Raw genomic sequence first — 16536 nt, 5'->3', positions numbered from 1 at the left:
GAGCAGCATCCCAGCTGCCTCCTGCATTCCCAGCCACACATGCCTTCCAGTGCCAGCATTCCCTCCATTTCCCCTCCCTAGGCCACTTGGGGCCATACCCATGGGCACAGGGGCCAGGACAGGGCAGTGGAAATCCCAGGCTCTCTTCCCAGCCCTGCTGTTGGTTTCAGTGTGGCCAGTGACTGGGGCACATCTGGGACTGAAGTGCTGGGGAGAGGAGGAAGAAGAGCAGAACCACTCTGTCTGGGGACCCTGCTGCTAGTGCCCAAGGGGGGTCCAGTCCAGCCCCTCTGTGGGCCAGGGCTGTGCCCCTGCCGTGCACTGCAGTCCCCTCTGCTTGCCCCCAGACTCACCCCTCTGCCCTCACACTGAGAGAAAAAACAGAGGACACAGCCTGGATGTACAACATGAGTGCCAGCTGTGTGTGCCAGATGTGTGCGGCCCCACATGCACACTCACACCCCCGAGCCACACACAGGCTCCCATGTACATCCCCTGGTGCTGATGTGCACACGTGTACACACTTGCACACACTCCTGCTGTCACACCCCCACAGCCTGGCACCCTCTCGGCCACGCCAGCAGACACGGTGCCACATGTGCAGACACACACCTGCACTGCCACACCTGAGCACAGGGCCACCTGTGCCGGCTGTCCTGTCACCACGCACCCACATGCCCATCCCATGTGCCATGTGCTCTCCCATGTGCCACATCACATGTGCACAGACTGCCACAGCGGTGCCCCACTCCTGTGCACACGTGGGCACACAGGGGTGCACACACAGCCCCTCAGAGCATCCCTGCACAGCAGCTCTGGGGAGCACCGCAGCCAGCTGAGCCCCGGACACGGCGGGTGCTTCCAGCGGGCTGAGCCCGCCGCAAACTCATCACACGTGGACTCGGGACAGGTCTGACATGACACCCTCGCCAGCCACAGCCCGGGCACGGCGGGGGATGCCCGCGGGGTGGGGACGCCGATGGGGCGGGGGGCACCGGGAACACGCGTGCCCGGCCGCGGGGCAGGGGCGGACGGGGCTCTTTGTTCCTGCCTCCGCCGGTCCTCCATGATGTGGAGAGGGCGCGGGTGAGGCCGGCGCTGCGAAATGGCGGCCGGAGGGGCGGGCCCGGGGGAGGAGGAGGAGGAGGGGGAAGGGGAAGGCCGGGCGCCCTCCCCGCGCTCGGCGCCGCGCACACAAAAGGCTGCAGGGAAAACACGGAGGGCAGCGGGGCTGCGGAGTGGCCTCGGCGGGGACCTCCTGCCCGCCTCTGCCCTCCCAGCTCTGTGTGACCGCTGCCCGCACACCCTCGGCAGGTCCCCGTGCCCGCACCGCATCCCCGTGTCCCGCACCGCATCCCCGTGTCCCGTCCCGCATCCATGTGTCCCGCATCGCATCCCCCTGCCCGGAACCGCATCCCCGTGTCCCGCACCGCATCCCCGTGTCCCGTCCCGCATCCATGTGTCCCGCATCGCATCCCCCTGCCCGGAACCGCATCCCCGTGTCCCGCCCCGCATCCCTGTGCCCGCGGGACCGGCCCAGGTTGGGGGGCGGTCGGGGTGCGCGCCCAGTGCTGGCGCGTCGGGACGGTTCAGTTCTGCTCAGCACAGCTCAGCTCAGCACAGCCCAGCCCAGCTCCCGTCGGGACGGCTCGGTTCTGCTCAGCACGGCCCAGCCCAGCTCGCGGCACAACCGAGCGCAGCCGTCGGCAGGGTGCCGCCGGTGCCGGGGCTCCCGGCCGTGCGTGTCCCGGGATTTCCCAGCAGAGCCGTGCTGCGGCGGGCGGGGAGTCCGGGCACAGGGCGGTTTTGTGCCGGGCTCTGTGTGTGAGGGGGTGACACGGCCGAGCACTGGCACCCCAGGGCCGGAACCTCCCGGGCAGCGAGAGCTTTTCCCAGCCGCGTGTCAGGAGCACGCGTGGCAGCGCTGTGCCCGCTCCCTTTGCCCGTGGGGATGGGGCCGTTCCTGGGGCAGAGGCAGGCGGTCGGGAGGGGACCCGCCGGGCTTCCCCAGCAGGTCTGGGCTCCTCGGCAGGTAGAGCCGGTTTGGAGGAGCTGCGGGGCCGGGGAAGCTCCCGAGCCTCCCGCCCGGCCCGGTGGCAGCTCCCCGGGGCACACAGCACCCACGGGGAACTGGTGGGGAGCCTGGGAGTGACCCATACACGTGGGGCAGACCGTCAGGGTGTGGGGATAGAAGCCAGTAGAGCTGGGAGAGGGATGGGCCAGGAATTGCGGCTCTCCCCCTCTTCAGTCTTCCCTCTCATCTCTGCCGCTTCTGCGTGTGCTGAATTTGTTCGGTCTCAGCCTCATGAAGTGAGGATGGGGACACGCTGCAGCCCCTACCCCACGCCTGCAGGTGTGAGTCGAGCATCTCACATTCTGGGCAGGTTTATTGTCGCTGCACTCAAAAATATGTAGACACAATAGGGGATGGGGGAGCTGCCCACCTACCCAAATCATACACAGACCCTGCAGCTTTTCTGACCTGTGCCTGCTTCCCTGCCAACAGCCCAGACCCTGCAGCCCAGCCCCCTCCTCCAGCACCACCGAGGTGCTGGTCCACCTCCTTGATCTTCTCCAAGAAAGCGTTGGCACAGGCAGGTGTCAGCGTGGCTGTCACTCTCCCCTGGCTATGGTGGGGGGCTCTGCCTGGCACAGAGGGAGGTGTCCCCTCCTGAACCCCCCCGTGTCCCTGCGTAGGGAGCAGGTTTGTGTCCCCAAAGGTGACACGGAGGCAGGGCACCATCTGGTGGTGCCTGGGCACAGCACACGCCAGCCCACACGAGCGCTGCCCACCCACACGCGCTCCCAGTGAGGCCCCATGAGCTGTGCACACACGTGTGTGCCCCAGTGCCCGGAACTCGTGTGTGTGTGTGCACACACGTGCCCAGAGCGCACACACGTACGCACAACCCCACGTGTTAACGCACACCTCCATGTTTGCACATGCGCTCGCCCACGCATGGCTGCAGGCACCCGCAGGTGGGGTGGGTGCCCCGCTGCCCCGCCAGGTGAGCCCATGGGTGCTGGCACAGCCCTGAGGGGAGCACGAAGCTCAGTGGGCCACCTGTGCCATGCGTGTGCCATGTCTGAGCACGCACACACAGGTAGGTGACGTGTGTGCATGCAGGGGAGTGATGCTGTGCCCTCTGAGTTTCAGCCGGGCAGGCAGCACTGAGGAGGTGAGCACAGGGCATGCCTGCTGGATTCCCTGCTCCTCTGGGGCAGCAGGGCTGGACTGGTCTTTATTGCTAGCACGGATCTCCCTCCTTGAACCTGGGGAGTCATTTTCAGCTCTGTCCCACATTCCCTGGGAGGACCTTGGCCCTGTGAACCCTTCCCGCTTGCCCAGGGCATAGGCTGAGGTGACCACAGGTGTGGGACATCGCGGTCCATGGGGAGCGAGCACAGGGCCCTTCCTGGGGCTCCGAAGCCCGCCAAGGCAGCGGCCGCTCTCCAAGGGGTGTGTTCGGCTGCAGAGGTTTTGGCCGCCAGCCTGGCTCACACAGCTGGAGAGGGAAGAGCTAAATTTAAAGGTGTCGGGGGGGCTGGGTGAGGCTGGCTGGCGCGGGGCTTCTCCCTGGCCGCCTGCACGGGAGGCACGGGCGTGTTTGCGCCGCCGCGCCCTTTGTTTCACTGGGGAGGCAGAGGCCTGGCGGGAGAAGCGCCGGTTTCATCAGCGGGAAATGAGGCCGAGGACTGAGCTTGAGCAGTGCCATGTGCCCCAGCAGGGACATCCCTGCCCCAGCACAGCCCTGACCTGCTGTATGCACGCACCCCCAGACCCACACAGGGTCTAGCAGCTGTACTGTTCACACCCAGCGAGACACGTGTCCGCTCGCACAGCTGGACACGCGCACAGCTGGACACACTGACCCCCCCCCAGACTCCTTCACCTGGGGCCAGCCCCTCCCACATGCACCCCACAGCCCTGATCACACCATTTTGGGGTAATAAAAGTACTGTTTGAGGGTATTTATAACTTTTATTTAAAAATCCCTTTCCCAGATAATTTTCAGGGCTGTAATCCAGGCACGAGGTGTGTGTGTAAGCCTCTTGCAGGCTAGAGATTTAAGAAAACTAGAGATTTAAGAAAACCAATAGCAGGAAAGCAGGGGCTCCATCAGGCTCTGAAAAGTGATTTTGACTGCACTGGCCCCCATGGTCAGTGAGAGCATCCAAACTTTGGGGAGCAGGGAGGCATCGAGCCAGTGGGGTGTCCATGATGCCACCCCAGCACCTGCAGGTACTTAGGCAGCTATGTGGGTGCTCCCACCCCCCAGCCACCAGACTCGGGACCCGGCAGGCGCCAAGCAGACTTGGGAGTTTGCTAAAATGAAAATAGAAAAAAAGCCTGGGACGTTATCCAAAACTGCTGAGTGTTAATTAATTCATCCCTGTGATGTGATCTGCCCTCGGCCCCAGAACATCCTAACATAGTCACAGCCGCGGCCGCCCACCCCAGCCTCCCTGCTGGCCACAGCCTTATTTTAGAGAAGAGGTGGTGCAGCTGCTCTCCCAGCCCTTGAACACTCATGGGTGCTGAGAAGCTTGAGATGTGGGTCGTGGAAGGAGGGCAGCTGTGCCAGTGTGTGTGTGGCCTTGACTATGGGGCCACAGCCACATCTGCCCTACAGCAGCCTGCCAGATCCACAAAAAAGCAGCCTAAAGTTCCCATGGGAGCTGGGACAGCACAACAGTGGAACACCCCATCACCCCTGAGAGGTTGGATGGAGTCCCACTCATCCTTTGTTCCACCCGCAAGGTGAAATGAGAGCATCAATATGCTGGGTCTGGCAGCAGTCAGGTGCTGACACCTCCCCCGAGGCTCAAGCAGAGCTGCTTCATTCCCCCATGTCTCACCACCACTGTGACCCCAAAACTCGTCCTGCTCCTACACCCCATTCTCCTTCAATGGGACAAGTGGGCCAGGCACAGCACCCCAGCCTGGCCCTTGGCACAGAGTGCAAAGCAGCTCCTTCTGCCTCTGCCTGCTCCTGTCTGACTTTTTATCCCCGAGGTCTGGGAATAAGGGCTGTGGTAATGCTGGCGAGCTGGGACTCTCAGGGTGTGACTCTCTGCAGTGGGGATGTCCCAATGTCATGGGGCTGGGGACAGTGATGCCACCTTGCAGTTTTCTCCACAAGTCCCCATCTCCTGAAGTCCTGAGATGGGAGCAAGTGAAGTCAAGCCCAAGCTTTGCCCTGGGACAGGCTATACCCCATAAGTGAGAGTGGGGCTGGCTTGGGGGGCATCAGCTATTGCTTTTGGGGCTGGGGGTGGGCAGGAGGGAGGGGGAGGCAGGGGCGAGGGGAGCAGGCAGTGCTGTGACTCAGCCGGGGGTGGCAGCGGGTGAGGTGTTTGTGTTTAGTTTCTAACGTTACGGTTTCCACAGCGCCGGGAAGCAGCCCTGGGGGGCCATGGGGGCCCGGCGACACTGAGGGCGGGATGGGGCAGCAGCTGGACCGGAGAAGCTGTTCTGTAGCTAAGGCCACAACAGCTAAAAATACTGCAGGCCATTGTCACCAGCAACAAAGCCACTGGCGTATTTTCAGCATTATCTCGGTTGCCATCAGCTCTGCCGCCCTCCCGGGAACTGCTGTGCCCACTCCACCCGGGTACTGCTCTCCAAAGAGTTGGACAGGGCCTCCCACCTGCCCCTGGGTGCAGCCACTGTGCCTCAGTTTCCCTCCTGCGCTCTGTTCTATGGTGCCACCCCCATGCCACCGCTGTCATCCAGCTTCTTTCACCCCACAAAGAGCCCTGAGCTGCCACACTCGTCCCCTTCACATCCACGGTGTCCCCTGCCCCTAATGAGTGCCTGGGGACACGTGGCTCACAGGACAGCCATCTCCATCCAGGCAGCTCCAGTCTAGCCCAGGCAGCTGAAAGCGAACAGCAGAGACTGGAAGCAATGAGTTGGCTGAGTGTCACCAGGAGATTGGTGACAGCCCCTCCTCCCTGCTGGGCACCAGCCCTCCTCCTTGGCTCATTCCAGCAGGCAAAGCCAGGAAGGCTGCTGGGCTGCCCAGTCCAGCCATGCTCAGCAGGGAGCTGTCATTGCTCGCCCTGGGTGAGGCGAGTTGGCGCAGTCTCAGCACAGAGCCCGGGTGGCCAGGGAGGGCTGTGCCAGGCTGTGCAGGCACTGCCAGCAGCTGGGCACTGCCCCAGCCCCAAACCACCAGGATAACACTGGATTTGTGCAGATTTTCCCACTAAAACAGGCAGTGAGGGGGGTTTAACTTGCCTTTTCCCTGCCAGAGCAGCTCAGCTTCCCTTCCTTCCATCGAATCGTTCTCCACCATGGAGAGAACAGATCAGCATCAGCTCGTCTGCAGCAGCTCAGGGCAGGGACAGGGTGGTGGCAGTGACCCAGAACTGGGCTCAGGAGGTGGGTGGCCAGAGACAGGTTGGATCTGCGGGTGGTCCGTGGCTGCCCATGGGTGCTTTGCTGGGTGGGGGGCACAGCCAAGGCAAGAAAAGACTCTGTCTGGTGGCGCTTGGGTTTCTCAGCACAGCTCTAAGCTGGGACTGCTGTGGCCCTGCTGGGACCTCTCCCCAGCCAGTTGGGAAGTTTAGGACCAGGGCCAAGCAGGAGGGACTGGTCACCCCTTCCCTGTGCTCCTCAAGTACCTGCTGAACCTCCCTGTCCTCATAACAGCCCCAGCATGTCCCATAGTGCACCCTTTTGGTTTGCATGGGGGGTGGCTCTGCACCCCTCTCCCCTGCCCCGTGCCCCCTTGACATCCTACCCCACTCTCATCTTGGGCTCTTACTTGCTCCAGCTGCAGATCCTTGACAGAGCAATCTCTCCCTACAGCACAGATGGTTCCCCTATGGCAAGGGGAAAGGGAGGTGAGACCTGCTTTGTGAGAGGCAGGGAGCCCCACTTCCCTGGGGGAAGACACACGGATAGGGCTGTGTCTGTGGTGGGACTGAAGGCTGCTGCTGGGGCATCTGTGGCTGGGGTGGGGGGAGAGTCGATCATCTACACCCCAGAAATGGGAGACCCCACCAGCAGCACCCCTGGAAGCAGAAACTGAAGAGTGAGTGGCAGAAAGGGGTCCGGTAAGAGCAGAACTCTGCACGTAGGTAGAGGGGGATGCTGGGGAGCAGAGACCAGGAACACGGGGGACGGCATTGTTGTGGGGGGAGCTGCGGGGGCCAGGCAGACCTTGCAGGAGCAGATATTTGGGGCGGGGAGCTGGGGAGACCTGCAGCGAAGTGGGGTGTGTGAGACCAGATCCGCCGCTGCAGTAGGGATTGAAGGGCGGGGGGGAACCGGGGTGCTTCCTCAGCCTTAGTGCTGGTCCCCGTTCCCCGGCAGCGGGGCGGGGAGCACGCAGCCCCCCGGCCGGGCCCCGCGGTGGCGGCCCGGGGGAGCAGGAGGCAACGGCGCGGGGCGGGGAGGAGCGGAGGAGAGCGGCGGCACCGAGACCGGTCCCGGCGGCCCGGGCACCGCGGTGGGTCGGGACCCGGCGGGCTCCGGCAGTCCCAGCCCCGCGGCGGCTCCGGTACCTTTGGGCGGCTCCGCAGCCGGGCAGCTCGGCACCTCCCGTACCCGCGGGCGGCTCCGGTGCTCCTGGCAGGCTCCGGTGCCTCGGGTGGCTCCGGCACCATCGGAAGGCTCCGCTGCCCCGTGGCGGCTGCGCAGCCCGGAGGCTCCGGTGTCTCGGCTCCGGGCAGAGGCGAAGGAGGCAGCGGCCGCAGCCAGGCAAGCGGGCGGGGGCGGCCGGGCCGGAGCTCGGCCCCCCCGAATCCCGGGACCCCCGCCCGCGCCCCCTCCGAGGGCAGGGGGGATTCGCTGTAGGGTGAATCCGGGGAGGGCAGGGGGTATATACAACCCCCATGCCGAGAGCGGACCGGATCCGGGATTTGCACAGAACAAAGGACCATGGAGGGTGTGTATGGAAAAGTACCGGCGGGAGGGGAGCGTTCATCGTCTGCAAACTGGGCTGGGGGCGACGGTGCGTGGTGCGAGGGCTGGGTGTGCCAGGGCAGCACTGCCCCCCTCCCCGGGCTGAGGGCTGCTCAGGGCTGGGGGCTCTGCTGGGAGCAGGGATTGCAGCCATCCCCACGTCTGAGGGGTTTCTGCCCCCCCAGTCACCCTACTTCAGGTTTAATGGTACAGAAGGGCTGCGGGATTTGGGGATTTGCATCTGGGTCAGGGGATGCAGAGTGCCCGGAGTGTAGCAGGAAGGGGTGAATGTGTAGGTAGGCATGGAGGTCTCATGCAGGGCATTTGTGGTGCTGTATGAGGTGGGCTTCGGGGTGTTGTGCTTGTAAAGGAGGGCCTGGGAGTGGTTGGGGAGCAGATGGGGGATCTGTGGGGCTGGCATTTGCCACTCTGTGCTGGTGGCAGAAATGCCGCCTGTCCTTGCCCACACGATCCGCACACTGCTGTGCCAGCCACCTCAGGGCCCCACACCCCAGTGCCCTGGCCATGAAGCAGGACATGGGGGGACTCCGGGCAGCTGCGCTGCGCAGGCACCGAGGCTCGGGGACCTGCAGGAGGGCAGCGCTTCCCCTTACGATGGCTGCGTGACCGGGTCTTGCAAGGGGAGATATTTATAGCACTGCTCCACTAGCCCGAGGTTTGCACGGCCTGGAACGGGGCTGGCAGCTGCTGCCCCCATCCAGAAGCCTCTGGATGCAGCCGAGCCGTTTCCCCGGTGGGGCCGGGGTGGGTGGGAGCCCGCAGGGATGAACGGGCTGCATGGAATATGCTGGGGCTCACTGCCAGGTTACAGGCTCCTGCATGCTCTGCTGCCTGCAATGCTGCCTGCAGTGCTGCCTGCAATGCTGCCTACATGCTGGGTGCTGCAGAGGCCCCACAGGGAGGGTGCAGGGAGCAGCTTTTGCTTCAGCTTGGGCCAGCCAGGCTCTGGCAGAGGAATACACCACTGTGCAAGGATGGGGACAAGAGGGAGAGTTCATGTTTCGACTGTGCTGTGAGACACAGATTGGCCAGAGCTATTGCAGGGGAAGGTGAGGAGGCAGGTGGGACTGCATACCTAGGAGTGTTTTCCACTTGCTTTGTCCCTGTGATTCCAGCCACCATGTGTTCCCAGACCCCAGCAAAGGGAAATGAGAGGTCAAGGAACTGCTCCGACTCAATCCATGCTGCTCTATACCCTGTGCCTTCTCTTGGGTCCTGCTGGGGCCAGCAGCACGTGGTGACGGCCAGTGCTGGAACCATGTTCCCTCTTTGTGTCAGATGGTCTCACAGACGTGGTCCTCTCCTGACCAGACATCTGCTCTGCTGATGTCTCCAGGCTCTTGCTTCCCTGGCACAAAGCCTCTCAGTATGTGGGGACGCCTCTGTGCGTGCCCCGGCTCCTCTCCCAGTCCCCTGATCCTCACAGTTTGCACGTGCCATCCAGATGCCATTGCTGTGCTGCTGTCACCACCCCATTCCAGACCCCTCATCTTTTTTACCCCCTCCACCCAGAAATGCCAGCACCAGCCCAGCAGCTGTGTTGTGCCCTCCTGCCATGCTCACAGGGTGCATGGCATCTGCTCACTGTTGGGTGGGGGGAAGGAGTGGGGCAGGGAGATCAGGGCAAGGGATAAAGCCAGGACTATTTTTATACTGCAAAGTAATTACCAGAGCTTTCCAATCCTTAATCTGCTGAGAGCACCCTGGTGCGATTGGATCCTTCCCCAAGCCTGGCAACAATTCCCCCATCACACATCTCCTGCGTCAAAGCCCCGTAAACTCCCACACTTGGGCTCACACTGGGATACATGTGCTGCAGAGCTGCCAGCTCGTCTGCCCCCCACTTCTAGCAGCCCCTGGCCCTGGAACAGGCATGGGGACCCTGGCTGGGACCCTGGTTTACAGCCAGGAGGATCTCACCACTGAGCCAGTGGAGTAGGATGCAGCCTTGGCCACCTGGCTCAGCTGCTGGCTACATTTGGGTTCCAGCACTGTGAACACACTAAATCCATGTTTTCCCCATCAGCTGCCTCCCAAGAGGTTTTGGTTGAGATTAGGGGCCTACACAGCACCCTCCAGCACCCATCCAGCTTGGCTTCCCGCTGGCACAGACGGGGTTTGGGGTGCGTCTTTCCCGACGGTGCACAGGGAGGTTCTGGGTGGCAGCGCCAAGTCTCGGCTGGCTCCTTTCCCGGCCTCTCCCTGTCCTGTCCCCGTGCCAGGGTGTTGCTGAAGAACCTGTTCCATAGCTCCTGCCACGGAGGAGGAAATGACGGGTGTTGTTTGCGGGAGCACTTTTCATCCCGGGGCTGGGGGACTGCTTTGCCTCTGTCTCTGTGCAGCTGGCTCCAGGTTAGAGCATGGAATCTCGACTGCCCAGGGATGGAGGTGAGGACTTATCTTCCTCCACCCACTCTGTACTGTGTACCAGCTCTCTGCCACCGCACCCCAAAGTCTGACTAGGCTGTTCAGCCCTGTTCCATGACAGGGAAAGGGGCTTTTTGTGCTACAATTCTTCCGCTGGGGAGTTTGCAACACTCTTGCCAAGTATTTGGGACTAGCCCTCGATCCATCCTGCACGGCAGCAGGCACAAAGTAAACTCGGAAGTGTACAGGATGCTGTGCCCCCACAAACGCTGCTGTTCTGGAGAAGGACCCGGTGCCTTCAGGGCATCCCCAGGTGACCCGCCAGTGTCCCTTCCCCCTGCCTGGCAGGGACCCGGCGCCCTGCCTGCGGCAATGGCCATAAAAGGCCCTGAAATGGAGAAGATGGGCGGGGGTGGGGGCGGGCTCCTTCTCCAGCCTGAATGGGATCTTCCCGTCTGCCCACGCAGGTCAGGCTTGCCAGGAAGTGGGAATGGGAGGCTGGATGGAGGAGAGCAGCCCTAGCAGCCTGGAGCGGGTTCAGGAGGCTGGGGCGCACCGTGCTCCCCTCCACCGCCCCCTGCTTCCCTAGGGGCCACGTTTGGACCATGGTCTGGGATTCCAGGGATCTGCATTGTCTCCCACGAAGGGCCCAGGGGGATAAAGCTGTCTTTTCATCGGCACCTGAGCTGTGGAGCAGTGGGGGCTGGGGGGCGAGGGGCACTCAGCGGGCTCCATGCGGCCCCCCACTGCCTCTCCCCAGACAATGGCCACCCTTTGTTGGGGTTTTATGCATCCGGCCCCCTTCCCCGTGGCCCAGCTGGTGACATTTTACCACCTCCACATTCCCATGGGGATTCAAAGGGCACAGATGCACCGTGAAACCACAAAGCACAGCCTCCCCCCTCAGCTCTCTCCCTCCCCTGTGCCTCAGCATCCCCAGGGAAGCAGAGCTGGGATGCGCAGAGGAGATGCTCACACTGGGAACCTTCCTTTGGAGCTATTTCAAGGGTGACCTGCCAGCTCTTGGGAGTTCCCTCCATCTCCCTGCCCTTCTCTTGTCATCAGCTCTCCATTCCTTTGTGACTTTTGAGTCACATCCCTGTCCCAAGAGGGCTTGGCATGCCAGATCCCCACTGATGGGAGATGAAGGGCGGCAGCGTGGGCACCATTTCCAGGCTGGTGACACTTGACCTTTTGGAGCTGGAGCCCTGTGGGTGGTACCCACCCCTGCCCTGCAGGCACTCGGCTGCCAGGGCAATGCCAGGCTGGGCTGGTGGTAGCAGACCCAGCATTGCCCTGGGCTGCTGGGTGTAGCCAGGCTGTGGGATACACAGTGGCCTCTGTCTCTTCAAGAGAAGTCCCAGCATGCAGGCGTCCAGCCCCTGCCCCTTCCCTCCTGCTCCCAGACTTCTGGGGGCTTTCCCTCAAGGATCTGGGCAAATAGCCCAGTTCCTCCCAACCAGTCGTTGCCTCCGCAGGGACCCTGGGAAAACAGCCTGTAAACAGGCAGATGGAGAGCGTGAGTCACGGTGACCGAGAGGGAAATAAATGCAGGAGGGGAATTTGCAGCATGCACTGGGTCATGGGGATAAATCCAGCCTCTCCCAGTGATGGTGAGTGGCTGGCACGTAGGTGCTCTCCTGTGGAGCCAGCTGTCCCAGAAAGGAGCGTTTATCCCACTGATGGGAATGCGTTCAGACAAACTGAAAAACAGATCCAGTCTTCTTCCACCACCAAGAGCATCCCCTGATCCTTGCCACTTTTATCCCACGGGATGAGCAGTCGCTGCCCTGGAGGCAGCAGCATTTCAGCGCACAGCACCCTGCCCGTAGAGCCATGCAGATCATTTCCCCGCTGAAAGTCACCCTGCCGTGGTTATTTTTGGCTGCCGGCGGGGCCGGAGGAACTGGCTCCCTCCCAGTTGCTGCAGCGCATCCCGTTTGGAATTGCATCTTGCGCGGTGGCAGCGCTGGGGTGAGCAGGCTGCCTCCGGCGTCCCGCTGCCAAGGACCTGCAGCTGCCTCGCCCTGCGCAAAGCAAGAGTGCAATCTAGTGGCTAATCCCGCTGGGGACACCCCTGACGCTGGGGATTAACTTCTGCAAAGGCCTCCGGTGGCACCGGGCGCCTCTCTGAGCGTCACCTCACCATCCCAGCTCGGGGACTGGTCGCCCAGGGTGGTGAGAGGTTTATCGAGGGTCCAAAAGCGCCGAGTCCTTTTCCCTGGCCTCACTTGAGGCTGGAAAAGCTTCCAGTCCAGGGCTGGGAGCCACGGCAGAGTGAGTGCAGGGCCTGGGAGTGAGTTTGCCGAGGTGAGAGGTGCCCTCAGTGGCTGGGGGGGAAGGATGCAGCTCCCGGGGATGAAAGGTGCACCTGGCTTTGCCGGGGGGCAGGAAGCAGCTCTCTCCAGGTGCTGAGCCCAGGACATGCGCTCACCCGCTCCAGCCCGGGAGCCCCATTTACAATACCCAGCCCAAAGCTTTCCGTGCTTCTCCATCAGGAGCCGCTCTCGCCGTGCCCCCAGCAGTGCCTCAGCTCCGTCCCCTGCCCGGCGTGGGGGGGACCCGGGGCAGGGCTGGTGTTCCCGGGCGGGGTTGAGGCTCTGCAGGGCAATGCTGAGAGTTTTGGGGGGCGAGGGGAGTACGTTCCCTCTTTTTGCCCCCCGAGACCCCCGCGAGGTCCGGCTGGGGCTCATTTCCCCTCTACTCCCCCCCACGCCGCTGGTTGCACTGGGGGTGACGTCCCTAAAATATGCTGATTTATTCGCATTAACCCTTTTCCCGCGGGGCTTGTGGGATCTCGGGGAGGGTGGGGCAGTGGGGCGGGCGGACCCCTTCGCTGCCCCGGCCCCTCCGGCCCGGGATCCCCCCGCGAACGGCCCCTGCCCCCCTCCCGGCCCCGCGGGTTGCCGTGGGAACCGCACCGGGTTTCTGATGTCACCGGGGCTGTTGCTACGCGACCGGTCCGCTCGCCCATCCCCGTGTGAGGTCACTGTCGCTATGGCGACGGCGGGGGGATGCGGGGCCTCCCCCGGGGCCGGGGGCGGTCCCGGGGCCGGAGCTCCCCCCGAACCCCCGGGCGGGAGGCGGGCACGAAGGCGGCGAGGGTGGTGTCCTCCCAGGGGAGCGGCTAAAGCTTCGTATTAAAAGAGTGAAAAAAGGAAAATAAAGTGGGTTTTTTTTTGGTTTGTTTTTTTTTTTTTTTTGGCTTGTCCCGAGATATTATTTTTAGAAATCCTGGCGGAAAAGCTGCCTGCGTCGGGAACCTCCTCTCGTTCCACGGGAAACGCGCTTCCCGGTGGAAACAAGCAGCGGTGGGGCTGGGCTCCGTGGGGAGTGGGCACGGGAGGAAGGGGGGATCGGGGGGCTCAGCCACGTCCCGGTGCTGCAGCCCATTTTCTGCTCTGTCCCCAGAGCGGCGACTCGGAGACCGTGGGTTTTACATCTCCCCAACTTGCATTCCTGCTGGAGGCGGTTTATTCCTAAACCATGGAGCTGCTCCTTCCGAGGCACAAATTCCTGCTCCTTTCCTGCCACTGGCTCTGGGACCCCATCACAGCCAGTGGCATTGGTCATGCTCCTGCGGCATGTCCACTCACTGCCCCTTTTCCCTGGGGACCTGCCCCATCCCTCCCTGCCACCCCCAAGGCTGCTGCCCACTCCGGTGATCCTGCTGGCTATGAAGCCACGGGGATTAGCAGCTTCCTCTGGGTGGGGATTTAGCCAAAGCTTCTCAGAGCCACACGGGGCAGGCAGCTTGGTTGGAGAGAGGGAGATGGGGAAAGCCAGGACATGCGGCCTGAGCCCTCCTACAGGATGCTGAGAAGGGGCTTTCCCAGGGTTAATAGCTCAGCATGTCGTGGTGGAATGCTGGGTTTGGCCAAACCATGTGTCCTGCAGTGTTTTCCCTTGCCCGGGTGAGCCCTTAGCCTCTTGTGTTATTTCCAAAGCTTTGTGGGGACCTTTGAGCCAAAAGTCCATCCTGTGCAGGCGGGCTGGGGAGGACAGAGGGACGGGAAGGGGCAGACGCCGCTCACATGGCGCTGCCAGCCGAGATGTAGGACAAGAGCTGGCAGATGGAGGCGGGCACACAGAGCAGTGTGAGGCTGCACCGAGACGCTCTTTGCTGTGATGGGATCTTGGCTCGCTGCTGCTTCAGCAGCTGCTGAGCTTCCCAGGGCTGGGGCTGTGGGACTCCGGAGGGACAGAGGACATGGGGATGGGGAGCTCGGGTGACTCCCCAGGGAAAGGAGCAGCTGGGAAAGAGCAGGCAAAAGCTTCCTGCTGAAGTTGTGGAGATGAGGGGTCTGGCTGGAGCTGTGGCTGGGGGATGGAGCCAGGGGAAGGGGGCTCACAGCTCCATCTGGGACATGTTCCGGTCCTGCCGATGGCACGGGGACCACCGTGTGCAGTCCTGCTGTGTCGGACCTCCTGGACCACTGCAGAGACCACAAGGAAAACTCCACAGGAAACCTGTTTAAAACTGCAGCAGGTGAAGCTGAGAGCAGTGGAAAGCCCCCACCCACCCTGCCACAGCACATGGGCAAAGCAGGAGCTCCACCTGAGGGACCCTGGGCCAACTCTGGGCTCTTCAAAGTCCCCTCTGGTGGCCTTATCCTCTGCTGATAGGATCCTCTGGTACCTTATGGGGAGGCTCAGGAGAAAATCTGGCTGCAAGGAAGGGATAGGAAGGATATCCTGTTTCTCTAGGGAAGGGGTCATCAGGTAAAATAGCCAAGGGAATCCTGTCTTGCAGCAGCCAGACCAGAGCAAAGGGCTGCCCTGGGGATTGAGGGGAGCCTGATTGCCCACTGGGAGGTTTGGGGTTAGTCCTGCTGGCACTGAGCCTGTGCGGGACCTACTGAGACTCCCACAGAGCCTGTGGTTATTTGCAGGGTCACCATTATCGCAGTCCTTATGCTCCCAAGCCCTCTGTGGTGGCTCCAGCCTGGCTCCTGCTCCTCACCCAGACTATTATGGGACAGCACAGGATGGTCAAAGCCCTCATCTGCCAGACCCCAGGCAAGGAATCCTGGTCCCCACTGAGCAGCCCCCAGGTGCCCTGTCAGCTGCTGGAGGACAAGGTAGGACTCTCAAGCTCCAGCTCCCCTGAACCCACCTCTTCCACCCACTGCCTCCTTCTTTCCTAGGGGAAGGGGCTGTGGTTTGTCCAGAGGGTAGAGAGGTGGGAAGCTCTGTCCCTGGCAGAGAATCCCTGTCAGGCAGGGCAGCTCTGTGCACACCTGAGCCAGGTGAGGCTTTCAGAGAGGAGGCAGAAAATGAAACTGGGGAATGAAGCAGAGAAACAAGGATCAAGCTTTAGACACCTCTCCCCTGTTTTACACCTGGATCAAAAGCAGGAACATCAAAAGCTGGAGGGATGCTGAGAGGAACTGCTGGCAGGGACCTGCTGCACAGCTCTTACTCTCGAATGGGACATATCCAAAAAAGTCGCCATCACTCCCAGATGTAGGATTACACAATTCTAAGGCTCGGGGACAGGGTCCTGCCATGCCACCACGGCTGGGGACACTGCTCCGGGTCTGGTGCCATCGTGTGGACACACGACACTTGCACGAATCCCTCGTCCCCTTCCCTGGTGGAGAGACCAAGCTTGGCAGCACAGCTCCTCCAGGCTGTACCGATCACCAGAGGGTCTTTTGTCCCACTCCCACCACCCCAAGTCTCCCAAAATCTTGTCCACTGTCCGTATCTCCCACTCAGCCATCAGTGCTGTGCCTTCCTTCTCCAACCCATCAGCCCCATTGCTGTACCCCACCTGCTCGGGCCACCCCCAAACTGTGGCTACGTTGAAGGGTCAAGTACCTGCTGATCCGGGGAGGAATCCCCCAAGCCCCCTGGGCAAGGGAAAGGGGGAAAATAAATGACCACAAGTAGCCAGACATGGAAAGATATTATGGGACCAGGGGGAACCTGCTCTACTCCCCAAGTCTTAAAAGAGGTTCTCTGCCACGTGTAAACTCTCTCCAGATTTTACATCCTTTCTTCCCCTATTAACACTCCTTCTTGCCCATTTTCCAGGAAATCCCGCACACCTCTCCATGGACAAACCCAGATGTGCTCCAGGCCCCGCTTTTCTCTGGGGTACCGCATCCCCGCGCCAACCCTGGGGGTCCCGGGGGGCTGCAGTGAGCGGCCCCAGCGCGGCCCCAGCGCTGCAGCTCAGCACGGACCGGGGCCGCCCTGCCCGGGGCCGCATCCCGGCGGAGCTCCCG

The 16536-nt window shown here is 62.3% G+C and overlaps 1 protein-coding gene across 1 annotated transcript; it reads left to right on the top strand.

Annotated features, from left to right (window-relative positions):
* Positions 1-1105: 1105 nt before the first annotated feature.
* LOC146766662 (uncharacterized) lies at positions 1106-16519 on the top strand. Its single transcript, XM_085587478.1, has 5 exons — positions 1106-1587; positions 2507-2632; positions 7325-7898; positions 15196-15384; positions 16343-16519. Exons 1-5 carry the CDS (start codon positions 1106-1108, stop codon positions 16451-16453), a joined length of 1482 nt encoding a protein of 493 aa, XP_085443604.1. The 3' UTR covers positions 16454-16519.
* Positions 16520-16536: the final 17 nt, after the last annotated feature.

Source organism: Lonchura striata, chromosome 9, assembly GCF_050655825.1.
Source record: "Lonchura striata isolate lonStrDom1 chromosome 9, ASM5065582v1, whole genome shotgun sequence".
In the NCBI taxonomy this organism is placed as follows: domain Eukaryota; kingdom Metazoa; phylum Chordata; class Aves; order Passeriformes; family Estrildidae; genus Lonchura; species Lonchura striata.
Note: the sequence above shows the minus strand (reverse complement) of the source record. Positions and strands in the feature narration are given on the sequence as shown.